The sequence below is a fragment of the Pleurodeles waltl genome, chromosome 1_1 (assembly GCF_031143425.1).
Source record: "Pleurodeles waltl isolate 20211129_DDA chromosome 1_1, aPleWal1.hap1.20221129, whole genome shotgun sequence".
Lineage (NCBI taxonomy): Eukaryota > Metazoa > Chordata > Amphibia > Caudata > Salamandridae > Pleurodeles > Pleurodeles waltl.
Window position 1 is genome coordinate 84033267 of NC_090436.1, and position 13319 is coordinate 84046585.

The following is a 13319-nucleotide window of genomic DNA, read 5'->3' on the forward strand; positions in this document are numbered from 1 at the left end:
TCTGGGAGCCCCATGATCATGCCTTTTAATGTCTTGTTGAATCTCTCAACCAAGCCATTAGTTTGTGGATGGTATGGTGTAGTGAATTTATAAGTCACTCCACACTCATTCCACATGTGCTTTAGGTATGCTGACATGAAGTTGGTACCTCTGTCAGACACCACCTCCTTAGGGAAACCCACTCTGGTAAAGATACCAATGAGGGCCTTGGCTACTGCAGGGGCAGTAGTCGACCTAAGGGGAATAGCTTCAGGATACCTGGTAGCATGATCCACTACTACCAGGATATACATATTTCCTGAGGCTGTGGGAGGTTCTAGTGGACCAACTATGTCCACACCCACTCTTTCAAAGGGAACCCCCACCACTGGAAGTGGAATGAGGGGGGCCTTTGGATGCCCATCTGTCTTACCACTGGCTTGACAGGTGGGGCAGGAGAGGCAAAACTCCTTAACCATGTTGGACATATTGGGCCAGTAGAAGTGGTTGACTAACCTCTCCCACGTCTTGGTTTGTCCCAAATGTCCAGCAAGGGGAATGTCATGGGCCAATGTTAGGATGAACTTCCTGAACAGCTGAGGCACTACCACTCTCCTAGTGGCACCAGGTTTGGGGTCTCTGGCCTCAGTGTACAGGAGCCCATCTTCCCAATAGACCCTATGTGTTCCATTTTTCTTGCCTTTGGACTCTTCAGCAGCTTGCTGTCTAAGGCCTTCAAGAGAGGGACAGGTTTCTTGTCCCTTACACAGCTCCTCCCTTGAGGGTCCCCCTGGGCCTAAGAGCTCAACCTGGTAAGGTTCAAGCTCCAAAGGCTCAGTTCCCTCAGAGGGCAGAACTTCTTCCTGAGAAGAGAGGTTCCCTTTCTTTTGCTGTGTTGCAGATGGTTTCCCAACTGACTTTCCTGTTCTCTTGGTAGGCTGGGCCATTCTTCCAGACTCCAGCTCTACTTGTTCACCCTGTGCCTTGCATTGTGCTCTTGTTTTCACACACACCAGTTCAGGGATACCCAGCATTGCTGCATGGGTTTTTAGTTCTACCTCCGCCCATGCTGAGGACTCCAGGTCATTTCCAAGCAGACAGTCCACTGGGATATTTGAGGAGACCACCACCTGTTTCAGGCCATTGACCCCTCCCCATTCTAAAGTAACCATTGCCATGGGATGTACTTTTCTCTGATTGTCAGCGTTGGTGACTGTGTAAGTTTTTCCAGTCAGGTATTGGCCAGGGGAAACCAGTTTCTCTGTCACCATGGTGACACTGGCACCTGTATCCCTCAGGCCCTCTATTCTAGTCCCATTAATTAAGAGTTGCTGTCTGTATTTTTGCATGTTAGGCGGCCAGACAGCTAGTGTGGCTAAATCCACCCCACCCTCAGAAACTAGAGTAGCTTCAGTGTGGACCCTGATTTGCTCTGGGCACACTGTTGATCCCACTTGGAGACTAGCCATACCAGTGTTACCTGGATGGGAGTTTGGAGTGGAACCTTTCTTGGGACAGGCCTTGTCTCCAGTTTGGTGTCCATGCTGTTTACAGCTATGACACCAGGCCTTTTTGGGATCAAAGTTTTTACCCTTGTACCCATTGTTTTGTGAAGAGGCTCTGGGCCCACCCTCCTGTGCAGGTTTTTGGGGGCCTGTAGAAGACTCTTTACTATTTTTAGTTTTGGTTGTCTCATCACCCTTCCCCTGGGGAGTCTTTGTGACCCCTTTCTTTTGGTCACCCCCTGTTGAAGTCTTGGACACCCTTGTCTTGACCCAATGGTCCGCCTTCTTTCCCAATTCTTGGGGAGAAATTGGTCCTAGGTCTACCAGATGCTGATGCAGTTTATCATTGAAACAATTACTCAATAGGTGTTCTTTCACAAATAAATTGTACAGCCCATCATAATTACTTACTCCACTGCCTTGAATCCAACCATCTAGTGTTTTCACTGAGTAGTCAACAAAGTCAACCCAGGTCTGGCTCGAGGATTTTTGAGCCCCCCTGAACCTAATCCTGTACTCCTCAGTGGAGAATCCAAAGCCCTCAATCAGGGTACCCTTCATGAGGTCATAAGATTCTGCATCTTTTCCAGAGAGTGTGAGGAGTCTATCCCTACACTTTCCAGTGAACATTTCCCAAAGGAGAGCACCCCAGTGAGATCTGTTCACTTTTCTGGTTACACAAGCCCTCTCAAAAGCTGTGAACCATTTGGTGATGTCATCACCATCTTCATATTTTGTCACAATCCCTTTGGGGATTTTTAACATGTCAGGAGAATCTCTGACCCTATTTATATTGCTGCCACCATTGATGGGTCCTAGGCCCATCTCTTGTCTTTCCCTTTCTATGGCTAGGAGCTGTCTCTCTAAAGCCAATCTTTTGGCCATCCTGGCTAACAGGAGGTCATCTTCACTGAGAGCATCCTCAATGATTTCAGAAATGTGGGACCCTCCTGTGAGGGACTCACTATTTCTGACTAACACAGTTGGAGACAGGACTTGAGGGGTCCTGTTCTCCCTATTTAGGACTGGAGGAGGGACATTGGCCTCCAAGTCACTAATTTCTTCCTCTGTGATGTCATCATCAGAGGGGTTGGCTTTTTCAAACTCTGCCAACAGCTCCTGGAGCTGAATTTTGGTAGGTCTGGAGCCAATGGTTATTTTTTTGATATTACAGAGAGACCTTAGCTCCCTCATCTTAAGATGGAGGTAAGGTGTGGTGTCGAGTTCCACCACATTCATCTCTGTATCAGACATTATTTTGCTAAGAGTTGGAAGACTTTTTAAAGAATCTAAAACTGTTTCTAGAATCTAATTTCAAACTTTTAACAAACTTTTTAAACTCTAAAAGACAATGCTAAACAGGGACTTAACACACAAGGCCCTAGCAGGACTTTTAAGAATTTAGAAAAATTTCAAATTGCAAAAATCAATTTCTAATGACAATTTTGGAATTTGTCGTGTGATCAGGTATTGGCTGAGTAGTCCAGCAAATGCAAAGTCTTGTACCCCACCGCTGATCCACCAATGTAGGAAGTTGGCTCTGTATGTGCTATTTCAAAGTAAGGAATAGCATGCACAGAGTCCAAGGGTTCCCCTTAGAGGTAAAATAGTGGTAAAAATAGATAATACTAATGCTCTATTTTGTGGTAGTGTGGTCGAGCAGTAGGCTTATCCAAGGAGTAGTGTTAAGCATTTGTTGTACATACACATAGACAATAAATGAGGTACACACACTCAGAGACAAATCCAGCCAATAGGTTTTTATATAGAAAAATATCTTTTCTTAGTTTATTTTAAGAACCACAGGTTCAAATTCTACATGTAATATCTCATTCGAAAGGTATTGCAGGTAAGTACTTTAGGAACTTCAAATCATCAAAATTGCATGTATACTTTTCAAGTTATTCACAAATAGCTGTTTTAAAAGTGGACACTTAGTGCAATTTTCACAGTTCCTAGGGGAGGTAAGTATTTGTTAGGTTAACCAGGTAAGTAAGACACTTACAGGGCTTAGTTCTTGGTCCAAGGTAGCCCACCGTTGGGGGTTCAGAGCAACCCCAAAGTCACCACACCAGCAGCTCAGGGCCGGTCAGGTGCAGAGTTAAAAGTGGTGCCCAAAACACATAGGCTAGAATGGAGAGAAGGGGGTGCCCCGGTTCCGGTCTGCTTGCAGGTAAGTACCCGCGTCTTCGGAGGGCAGACCAGGGGGGTTTTGTAGGGCACCGGGGGGGACACAAGCCCACACAGAAATTTCACCCTCAGCAGCGCGGGGGCGGCCGGGTGCAGTGTAGAAACAAGCGTCGGGTTTGTAATGGAAGTCAATGGGAGATCTAGGGATCTCTTCAGCGCTGCAGGCAGGCAAGGGGGGGGTTCCTCGGGGAAACCTCCACTTGTTCAAGGGAGAGGGACTCCTGGGGGTCACTCCTCCAGTGAAAGTCCGGTCCTTCAGGTCCTGGGGGCTGCGGGTGCAGGGTCTCTCCCAGGTGTCGGGACTTAGGATTCAAAGAGTCGCGGTCAGGGGAAGCCTCGGGATTCCCTCTGCAGGCGGCGCTGTGGGGGCTCAGGGGGGACAGGTTTTTGTACTCAGTCTTAGAGTAGTCCTGGGGTCCCTCCTGAGGTGTTGGATCGCCACCAGCCGAGTCGGGGTCGCCGGGTGCAGTGTTGCAAGTCTCACGCTTCTTGCGGGGAGCTTGCAGGGTTCTTTAAAGCTGCTGGAAACAAAGTTGCAGCTTTTCTTGGAGCAGGTCCGCTGTCCTCGGGAGTTTCTTGTCTTTTTGAAGCAGGGGCAGTCCTCAGAGGATGTCGAGGTCGCTGGTCCCTTTGGAAGGCGTCGCTGGAGCAGGATCTTTGGAAGGCAGGAGACAGGCCCGTGAGTTTCTGGAGCCAAGGCAGTTGTCGTCTTCTGGTCTTCCTCTGCAGGGGTTTTTCAGCTAGGCAGTCCTTCTTGTAGTTGCAGGAATCTAATTTTTCTAGGGTTCAGGGTAGCCCTTAAATACTAAATTTAAGGGCGTGTTTAGGTCTGGGGGGTTAGTAGCCAATGGCTACTAGCCCTGAGGGTGGGTACACCCTTTTTGTGCCTCCTCCCAAGGGGAGGGGGTCACAATCCTAACCCTATTGGGGGAATCCTCCATCTGCAAGATGGAGGATTTCTAAAAGTTAGTCACTTCAGCTCAGGACACCTTAGGGGCTGTCCTGACTGGTCAGTGACTCCTCCTTGTTGCTTTCTTTGTTCCCTCCAGCCTTGCCGCCAAAAGTGGGGGCCGTGGCCGGAGGGGGCGGGCAACTCCACTAAGCTGGAGTGCCCTGCTGGGCTGTGACAAAGGGGTGAGCCTTTGAGGCTCACCGCCAGGTGTTACAGCTCCTGCCTGGGGGAGGTGTTAGCATCTCCACCCAGTGCAGGCTTTGTTACTGGCCTCAGAGTGACAAAGGCACTCTCCCCATGGGGCCAGCAACATGTCTCTGGTGTGGCAGGCTGCTGGAACTAGTCAGCCTACACAGACAGTCGGTTAAGTTTCAGGGGGCACCTCTAAGGTGCCCTCTGTGGTGTATTTTACAATAAAATGTACACTGGCATCAGTGTGCATTTATTGTGCTGAGAAGTTTGATACCAAACTTCCCAGTTTTCAGTGTAGCCATTATGGTGCTGTGGAGTTCGTGTTTGACAGACTCCCAGACCATATACTCTTATGGCTACCCTGCACTTACAATGTCTAAGGTTTTGTTTAGACACTGTAGGGGTACCATGCTCATGCACTGGTACCCTCACCTATGGTATAGTGCACCCTGCCTTAGGGCTGTAAGGCCTGCTAGAGGGGTGGCTTACCTATACTGCATAGGCAGTGAGAGGCTGGCATGGCACCCTGAGGGGAGTGCCATGTCGACTTACTCGTTTTGTCCTCACTAGCACACACAAGCTGGCAAGCAGTGTGTCTGTGCTGAGTGAGAGGTCTCTAGGGTGGCATAAGACATGCTGCAGCCCTTAGAGACCTTCCTTGGCATCAGGGCCCTTGGTACTAGAAGTACCAGTTACAAGGGACTTATCTGGATGCCAGGGTCTGCCAATTGTGGATACAAAAGTACAGGTTAGGGAAAGAACACTGGTGCTGGGGCCTGGTGAGCAGGCCTCAGCACACTTTCAATTGTAAACATAGCATCAGCAAAGGCAAAAAGTCAGGGGGCAACCATGCCAAGGAGGCATTTCCTTACAAGGACCAATCCATATACTAAAAATGCAATGTGTAAGGCAGACTGTAAAGAAATGGCGCTCTGTTGCAGTTACCCCCCACTTTTTGCCTGATACTGATGCTGACTTGACTGAGAAGTGTGCTGGGACCCTGCTAACCAGGCCCCAGCACCAGTGTTCTTTCACCTAAAATGTACCATTGTTTCCACAATTGGCAGAACCCTGGCACCTAGGTAAGTCCCTTGTAACTGGTACCCCTGGTACCAAGGGCCCTGATGCCAGGGAAGGTCTCTAAGGGCTGCAGCATGTCTTATGCCACCCTAGGGACCCCTCACTCAGCACAGACACACTGCTTGGCAGCTTGTGTGTGCTGCTGGGGAGAAAATGACTAAGTCGACATGGCACTCCCCTCAGGGTGCCATGCCAACCTCCCACTGCCTGTGGCATAGGTAAGTCACCACTCTAGTAGGCCTTACAGCCCTAAGGCAGGGTGCACTATACCACAGGTGAGGGCATATGTGCATGAGCACTATGCCCCTACAGTGTCTAAGCAAAACCTTAGACATTGTAAGTGCAGGGTAGCCATAAGAGTATATGGCCTGGAGTCTGTCAAAAACGAACTCCACAGCTCCATAATGGCTACACTGAATACTGGGAAGTTTGGTATCAAACTTCTCAGAATAATAAACCCACACTGATGCCAGTGTTGGATTTATTACAAAATGCACACAGAGGGCATCTTAGAGATACCCCCTGTATTTTACCCAATAGTTCAGTGCAGGACTGACTGGTCTGTGCCAGCCTGCTGCTGAGAGACGAGTGTCTGACCTCATGCGGTGAGAGCCTTTGTGCTCTCGGAGGACAGAAACAAAGCCTGCTCTGGGTGGAGGTGCTTCACACCTCCCCCCTGCAGGAACTGTAACACCTAGCAGTGAGCTTCAAAGGCTCAAGCTTCGTGTTACAATGCCCCAGGGCACTCCAGCTAGTGGAGATGCCCGCCCCCTGGACACAGCCCCCACTTTTGGTGGCAAGTCCAGGAGAGATAATGAGAAAAACAAGGATGAGTCACTGGCCAGTCAGGACAGCCCCTAAGGTGTCCTGAGCTGAGGTGACTCTGACTTTTAGAAATCCTCCATCTTGTAGAAGGAGGATTCCCCCGATAGGATTAGGGATGTGACCCCCTCCCCTTGGGAGGAGGCACAAAGAGGGTGTACCCACCCTCAGGGCTAGTAGCCATTGGCTACTAACCCCGCAGACCTAAACACGCCCTTAAATTTAGTATTTAAGGGCTCCCCTGAACCTAAGAATTTAGATTCCTGAAACCTACAAGAAGAAGACTGCTGAGCTGAAAAACCCCTGCAGAGGAAGAACAGAAGACACCAACTGCTTTGGCCCCAGTCCTACCGGCCTGTCTTCTGCCTTCCAAAGAACCCTGCGCCAGCGACGCTTTCCAAAGGACCAGCGACCTCTGAATCCTCAGAGGACTGCCCTGCTTCAAACAAAACAAGGAACTCCCGAGGACAGCGGACCTGCTCCAAAAGAACTGCAACTTTGTTTCAAGGAGCAGACTTAAAGACCCCTGCAACTCCCCGCAAGAAGCGTGAGACTTGCAACACTGCACCCGGCAACCCCGACTCGACTGGTGGAGAACCAACACCTCAGGGAGGACCCTCCGGCGACTCCGAGACCGTGAGTAACCAAAGTTGTCCCCCCTGAGCCCCCACAGCGACGCCTGCAGAGGGAATCCCGAGGCTCCCCCTGACCGTGACTGCCTGAACTCCATTTCCCGACGGCTGGAAAAGACCCTGCACCCGCAGCCCCCAGCACCTAAAGGAACGGAATTCCTGTGCAGGAGTGACCCCCAGGAGGCCCTCTCCCTTGCCCAGGTGGTGGCTACCCCGAGGAGCCCCCCCTTGCCTGCCTGCACCGCTGAAGAGATCCCTTGATCTCTCATTGAAATCTACAGAGAACCCGACGCTTGTTTGCACACTGCACCCGGCCGCCCCCGCGCTGCTGAGGGTGTACTTTTTGTGCTGACTTGTGTCCCCCCCGTTGCCCTACAAAACCCCCCTGGTCTGCCCTCCGAAGACTCGGGTACTTACCTGCTGGCAGACCGGAACCGGGGCACCCCCTTCTCTCCATTGAAGCCTATGCGTTTTGGGCACCTCTTTGACCTCTGCACCTGACCGGCCCTGAGCTGCCGGTGTGGTAACTTTGGGGTTGCTCTGAACCCCCAACGGTGGGCTACCTTGGACCCAAACCTGAGACTTGTAAGTGATTTACTTACCTGACAAAACTAACAAAAACTTACCTCCCCCAGGAATTGTGAAAATTGCACTGTCCACTTTTAAAACAGCTTATTGTGTTTTATGTAAAAAGTATACATGCTAATGTAATGATTCAAAGTTCCTAAAGTACTTACCTGCAATACCTTTCAAATGAGATATTACATGTAGAATTTGAACCTGTGGTTCTTAAAATAAACTAAGAAAATATATTTTTCTATAACAAAACCTATTGGCTGGATTTGTCTGAGTGTGTGTTCCTCATTTATTGCCTGTGTGTATGTACAACAAATGCTTAACACTACTCCTTGGATAAGCCTACTGCTCGACCACACTACCACAAAATCGAGCATTAGTATTATCTCTTTTTGCCACTATCTTACCTCTAAGGGGAACCCTTGGACTCTGTGCATGCTATTCCTTACTTTGAAATAGTGCATACAGAGCCAACTTCCTACACAGACCCCCCCAAACAAGAAAGTGGAATCGGAGCTGGAGTAACTAGGAATCCCACGAGGTAAGTCCCAGAGTGACCCTCAGTGAGCAGAGGTAAGTACCTGGTTTTCCACATAACCAACAGGATGACTTTGGAAAAGGATTTTGCAAGACCCAGTCAAGACTGGAAGAATCCGAAGATGAATCCTGATAGAAGAGGGCCTCCAAGAGAATGGGATCAAGTCCACTTCGTGATGGAGTGTCTGGTTATGGCAGGAGCCACTACCCACCCTTCTGTGAATGCAGGACCATGTCGACAGTGGACGAAGAAAGTCAGCAGTGGAGCACGTGGAGTTCCAGAAATGATGCAAGTGATGTCCCACATCGGCAGTCATCATGCAGTCGGTCATTGGTACTGGAAAACCACCAACAAGCCTTGGCAAATGCAAGAGTCGGAGAAGGTTTTGCAAGGCTGAAGAGGTCTAGCAAGATTCAGGGTTACTAGACCCAAGTATGTGAGTCCAGGGTGACCCTCAGCAGCTGGGAGAGTCACAAGAAGCAGAGGCAGCAGGCACAGGAGTCGCAGTGAGGTCCACTCAGCACACCTGAAGAAGTGTCCCACGTCTTTGGAGCAGTAGGCAGGAGAATGTGTGTTGCAGGAAGAGTTGCTGGGGGCCAGGGCTACACAAAACCTGAAGATTCCTCAGAGGAGTAACAAACAAGCCTTGGTAGCTGCAAGAGTCGCGGTGCACAGGTGTACTGTCCTGCAAGGAGAGGCAGGAGGAGAGAAGATCCACGCAGCTGGTTGCCTTTGTAGTTTGTGCCTGCGAATGCAGGGGAGTGACTCCTTTACTCCCAGGGAGATACCTTCTTGCTTTTTGTGCAGGCTGAAGACTCGTCGCCCTCAGAGGATGCACAGCCGGGGAAATGTTGCAGTTGCTGGAAGGAGCTGGAAAAACAAAGTTGTGGAGCGGAGTTGTCGCTGAAGTTGCAGATTGTCAATTCCTGGGAGGTCCAGTTGCAGTCCAGTGGCCAGAAGATACAGTAAACAATGCAGATAAGTCCACCTGTAATCTTGCATGTCAAATCTGAGGACCCACCCAAGAGGGAGACCCTAAATAGCCCAGGAAGATTGATCACCTAGGAAGGTGACCACCTGTCAGGAGGGGGCTGTGACCTTACCTACCTGACCTGGCTACTCATATGCTCCCAGGGGCCTCTGCCCACCTTATGTTTAAGATGGCTGAATCAAGTGGCCAACTGGAGGAGCTCTGGGCACCACCCCTGGGGTGGTGATGGACAGGGGAGTTGTCACTCCCCTTTTCGTAGTCCAATTTCGCACCAGAGCGGGGACCAGGGGTCCCTGGACTGTTGCAAACCGGTTTATGCAAGGAGGGCACCAAATGTGTCCTTCAAAGCATAACAGTGGCTTGGGGAGTCCACCCCTCTCAAAGTTCCTCTTGTAAGTTACCTCAATGAGAAAAGCAGTCTTCAGTCCACTTCGAGCATCAGTGGCTTCCTTCAGTGGAGTTGAGATGATAAAAGGGATATAGGATGCTGAAGATGCTGTATGGTTGATGGGAGTCTTCCTGTGGTTACCCCTCGGTCCACTGACTTGGTGAGGTGATCTAGACCACAGGCGTCTACATCCCTTGATCTTCTCCAGCTTGACAGAAGTTGTCATCATTGGGCTACCAGTCGCCTGGTACAGCGATTTCAGCAGTTCCCCTCTTATCCCAGTAAGTTGCCTTCTGGGCAGCCATCCCTAGTTCTGATGACTCTCCTGGGTCCAGCAGACTAGGGGCAGTTCTTGAGCATCAAGTCCTGGTTCTATGGGCTGCACCGTGATGGCACAGTTAGTAGCTCAGATTACAGAACCAAGTGGCTTCTTAATCTGTTGTGGCTCTATGCTACGAACAAGAGGTCAGCCATCTGACCTTTTGGAGTCTCTTTCTTCGGCTGGGCTCAGGAGTCAACTTCACCGCAAGCTGGGCACCACGCAGGTCGCATCAAATACAGCCGACGATGCCGACTCCACCTACCTACATGCAGAGGTACTGCTCAAGCTTTTCCAGATCTAGTCTGACTCCTCAGATATTTGATGGTAAGGAATCTGCTGCTAGATAGTCTTTACCAGAAAAGGTGTTACCCAAGGTAAGTAACTTTTTGATAAAAATAAACCTTTTAGAAAGTTGAACTTTATCCTTTGCCAAACCCATGGAGGTCATGTCATCTCTAAAGTTGGTATTGTGAGATGGATAGTGAAGTGCATCCACACTTGCTAATCTGACGGCAAACACGCTCTCACCATGGAAACTAGAGCCCACTTGATTCGCATGAAAGGAACCATCCTAACTTTTTTGGATAATGTTCTTTTAACCGGCACAAGGCTGCTTATTGATTAGCGGCTCACACCTTACCCTAGCATTATTGTGTAGAACACACTTTAAAATATCTGCATCATCTGCTTACTAGTCAGTGCTTTGGAGAAGGACTCCATGATCGTGTATCCAGAGCATGTTTGTCTACAACCACAGGTGCTGCGAACAGAAAATTCTGCACTGTAACAATCTTTATGTAGCATTTTGTGCTGTAGACTCAAATGTGCTCAACCTCCTCCCAGTGATGATCATAGATGCTTCTGTCCTTTTCACTCCCTTTGCTGTGAACAGTACACTATGTCTTTGACACTGCACTTTGCATACAGAAATTGTCTGATGAGCGGAACACAATTTGAGGTGGAGCCAGTGTGCTGGCAGTGTGGACCAAGGATGGAATCACAAAAGGTCTTGTGATTCACCAAAGATAAAATGAGGATAACCGTCTGGGCCCATCACTCGATGGCTAAAGAATGCAAATCTGCAGCACCAAATGCTATGAACAGAATGTTGCAGGTTAATGTTTCCCATTCAAGTATTCAGTGAAGTCTTCATTTAGGTTAAGCTAAAGATTCTTCTTTTCAGAACACATCAATAGGTTTAAAACAACTCATTTTCCCTTAGAAATTTACTTGTGGTATAAAAATAAGAGCAAACACCCAGTGATTTTGGCCAAGTTTAGCTACACACACAGTAACTGTGCTCTCAATGAGAACTATAACTTACCAAATGGACTGCTAATTACCACACGAAATGTAAACTAATAAATATTAGGACTTAACACTACATAAGACATTGCAAAAATAGAAATGAAGCTGTCTGCTTGGTAATGTAATTGAACATTTCACATTAAGGTGGAATAGTGTCACCAGTGACTTAATGTCATTTTTTGTCTAAGTTATGTGAGAGGTCATGAGCAGTTCATTTGGAGGGCAAGTTATGGTGTTTCCTGGCCTTTAAGCATGCACAGTGGGTCCTGGCTACTAAGCAGGTGCCAAACTCTTAGCATGTCCAACCCCTAGCATTTAAGTCTTGGGCCATGCACAGTAGAGGTGCCTGTAATATTTAGCCTTCTGTAATGAACCGTAAATTGAAGGACATGATGTGGAAATGGCCCTGGCTGACTAATCCTTTGAACCTTGCCCAACCTTTTTGTAGCACTAGAATCTCAAAAGTACTGAACAGAATTACAGAGTACCACTCGGAGCCATTATTTTGAATAAATGTGTAGTTTAATGCCAAATTTGGTGTTAAACTCCCAAGCTGTCCTTGCTGTAGCTGAAAGAGACCTTTTCTTTGAGAGTTGAAGTGCAACTTTTGTTCCACCCTACCTAAGTTCACCCAATTACCTGATTCCCCACAGATAGACCTATTCCAAACATTCCAAATCGTAACTGGATGGCTTGAGTACCATATTTCATTCAGTTTGATCAAACTGCACCAACATTAGCAAATTAAAGTAATATTCAACAAACTGAGATTGATCCATAACTACAGTTGCTTACTCAATACATAGTTATGCATATATATATATATATATATTTATTTGTATTATTGTACATATACACATTTTCATTGTGTACATACATAGGCATTGCATGAAACACAAAGCTATGAAAGCTGTATTTGGATGACAAACTAAACTAATTTCAACCCTTTTTCTTGACAGTACATTGTCTAACCATCAGAACAGCCTTTCGTCTGCCTCAGCACTTCCTTCAAGCACTTCACTGTCAGTAAGTGCAGCTTGAATTTACTGTTGGAATATGTAATGGAAGGCTTTTAAATGATTATTCCACACTGAGATTGTCTTTAACATAAGCCTTATAGCATTTCACTACATTTTAGTTACACTTTATAAAAGCCAGTTCATAAGACCTCTGTATGTATGCTTAAACATGGTTAATTCAAAAAGATATACCTCTTATAGGCATAACAACCTGCTTAGTTCACCGCCATACTATGTAATATTCTGCATTAACTGATGTCTTTACCAGTTCAACAAAGCACTACGTGCACAGGTCTTCAATGTTTAAACAAAAGCATTTGCCAATGGCTTTATTCCAAGATTAAACTAGAGTTAATTCTTTGAGTTGTAGCACTCATTAAACAATGTTCTGACTTTGATTGTAATCTCTTTGCATAAATCATCCCCATCATCTGACCTAATACTTTTTATTCATTAGAGCAGCTTGTTTGTATGTAGTTGTCCCGCTGTTTTACTAGCGTGAAACTAACTGGGGAGTAACAGTAGTGTACAATCATTGGGTTGGGAGTGGACTACGTTGGGGAAGGATTATGTATGATGGGAAGTAGCAAGGGGGATTCTTGTTGCATGGTCAGTGGCATGCGGATTTGTGGAGGTTCTTTATTGACTGTCAATAAATTGCTCTTTTGGGGCGGTGTTGGGGTGTAAGCTTTAGTACTTAAAGCTGCTGAAACATGTTTTTTTCTCTTTTTTTGCTTTTGATTTCTGTCAAGACTCTTAACTGCATTTGTTACACTAACTGCTTTAGTTTTTAATTTGGGTATGCTGGTACTGAGACTCTTGTTT

The 13319-nt window shown here is 47.6% G+C and overlaps 1 protein-coding gene across 6 annotated transcripts in view; it reads left to right on the forward strand.

Annotated features, from left to right (window-relative positions):
- The window catches only part of UBAP2 (ubiquitin associated protein 2), a 1102091-nt gene that overhangs the window by 699610 nt on the left and 389162 nt on the right, over window positions 1-13319 (forward strand). For all 6 annotated transcript variants that reach the window (XM_069217098.1, XM_069217184.1, XM_069216796.1 and 3 more), the window contains exon 18: window positions 12435-12501. In XM_069217098.1, coding sequence (XP_069073199.1) covers window positions 12435-12501 — 67 coding nt within the window. The remainder of the gene's footprint in view (window positions 1-12434; window positions 12502-13319) is intronic.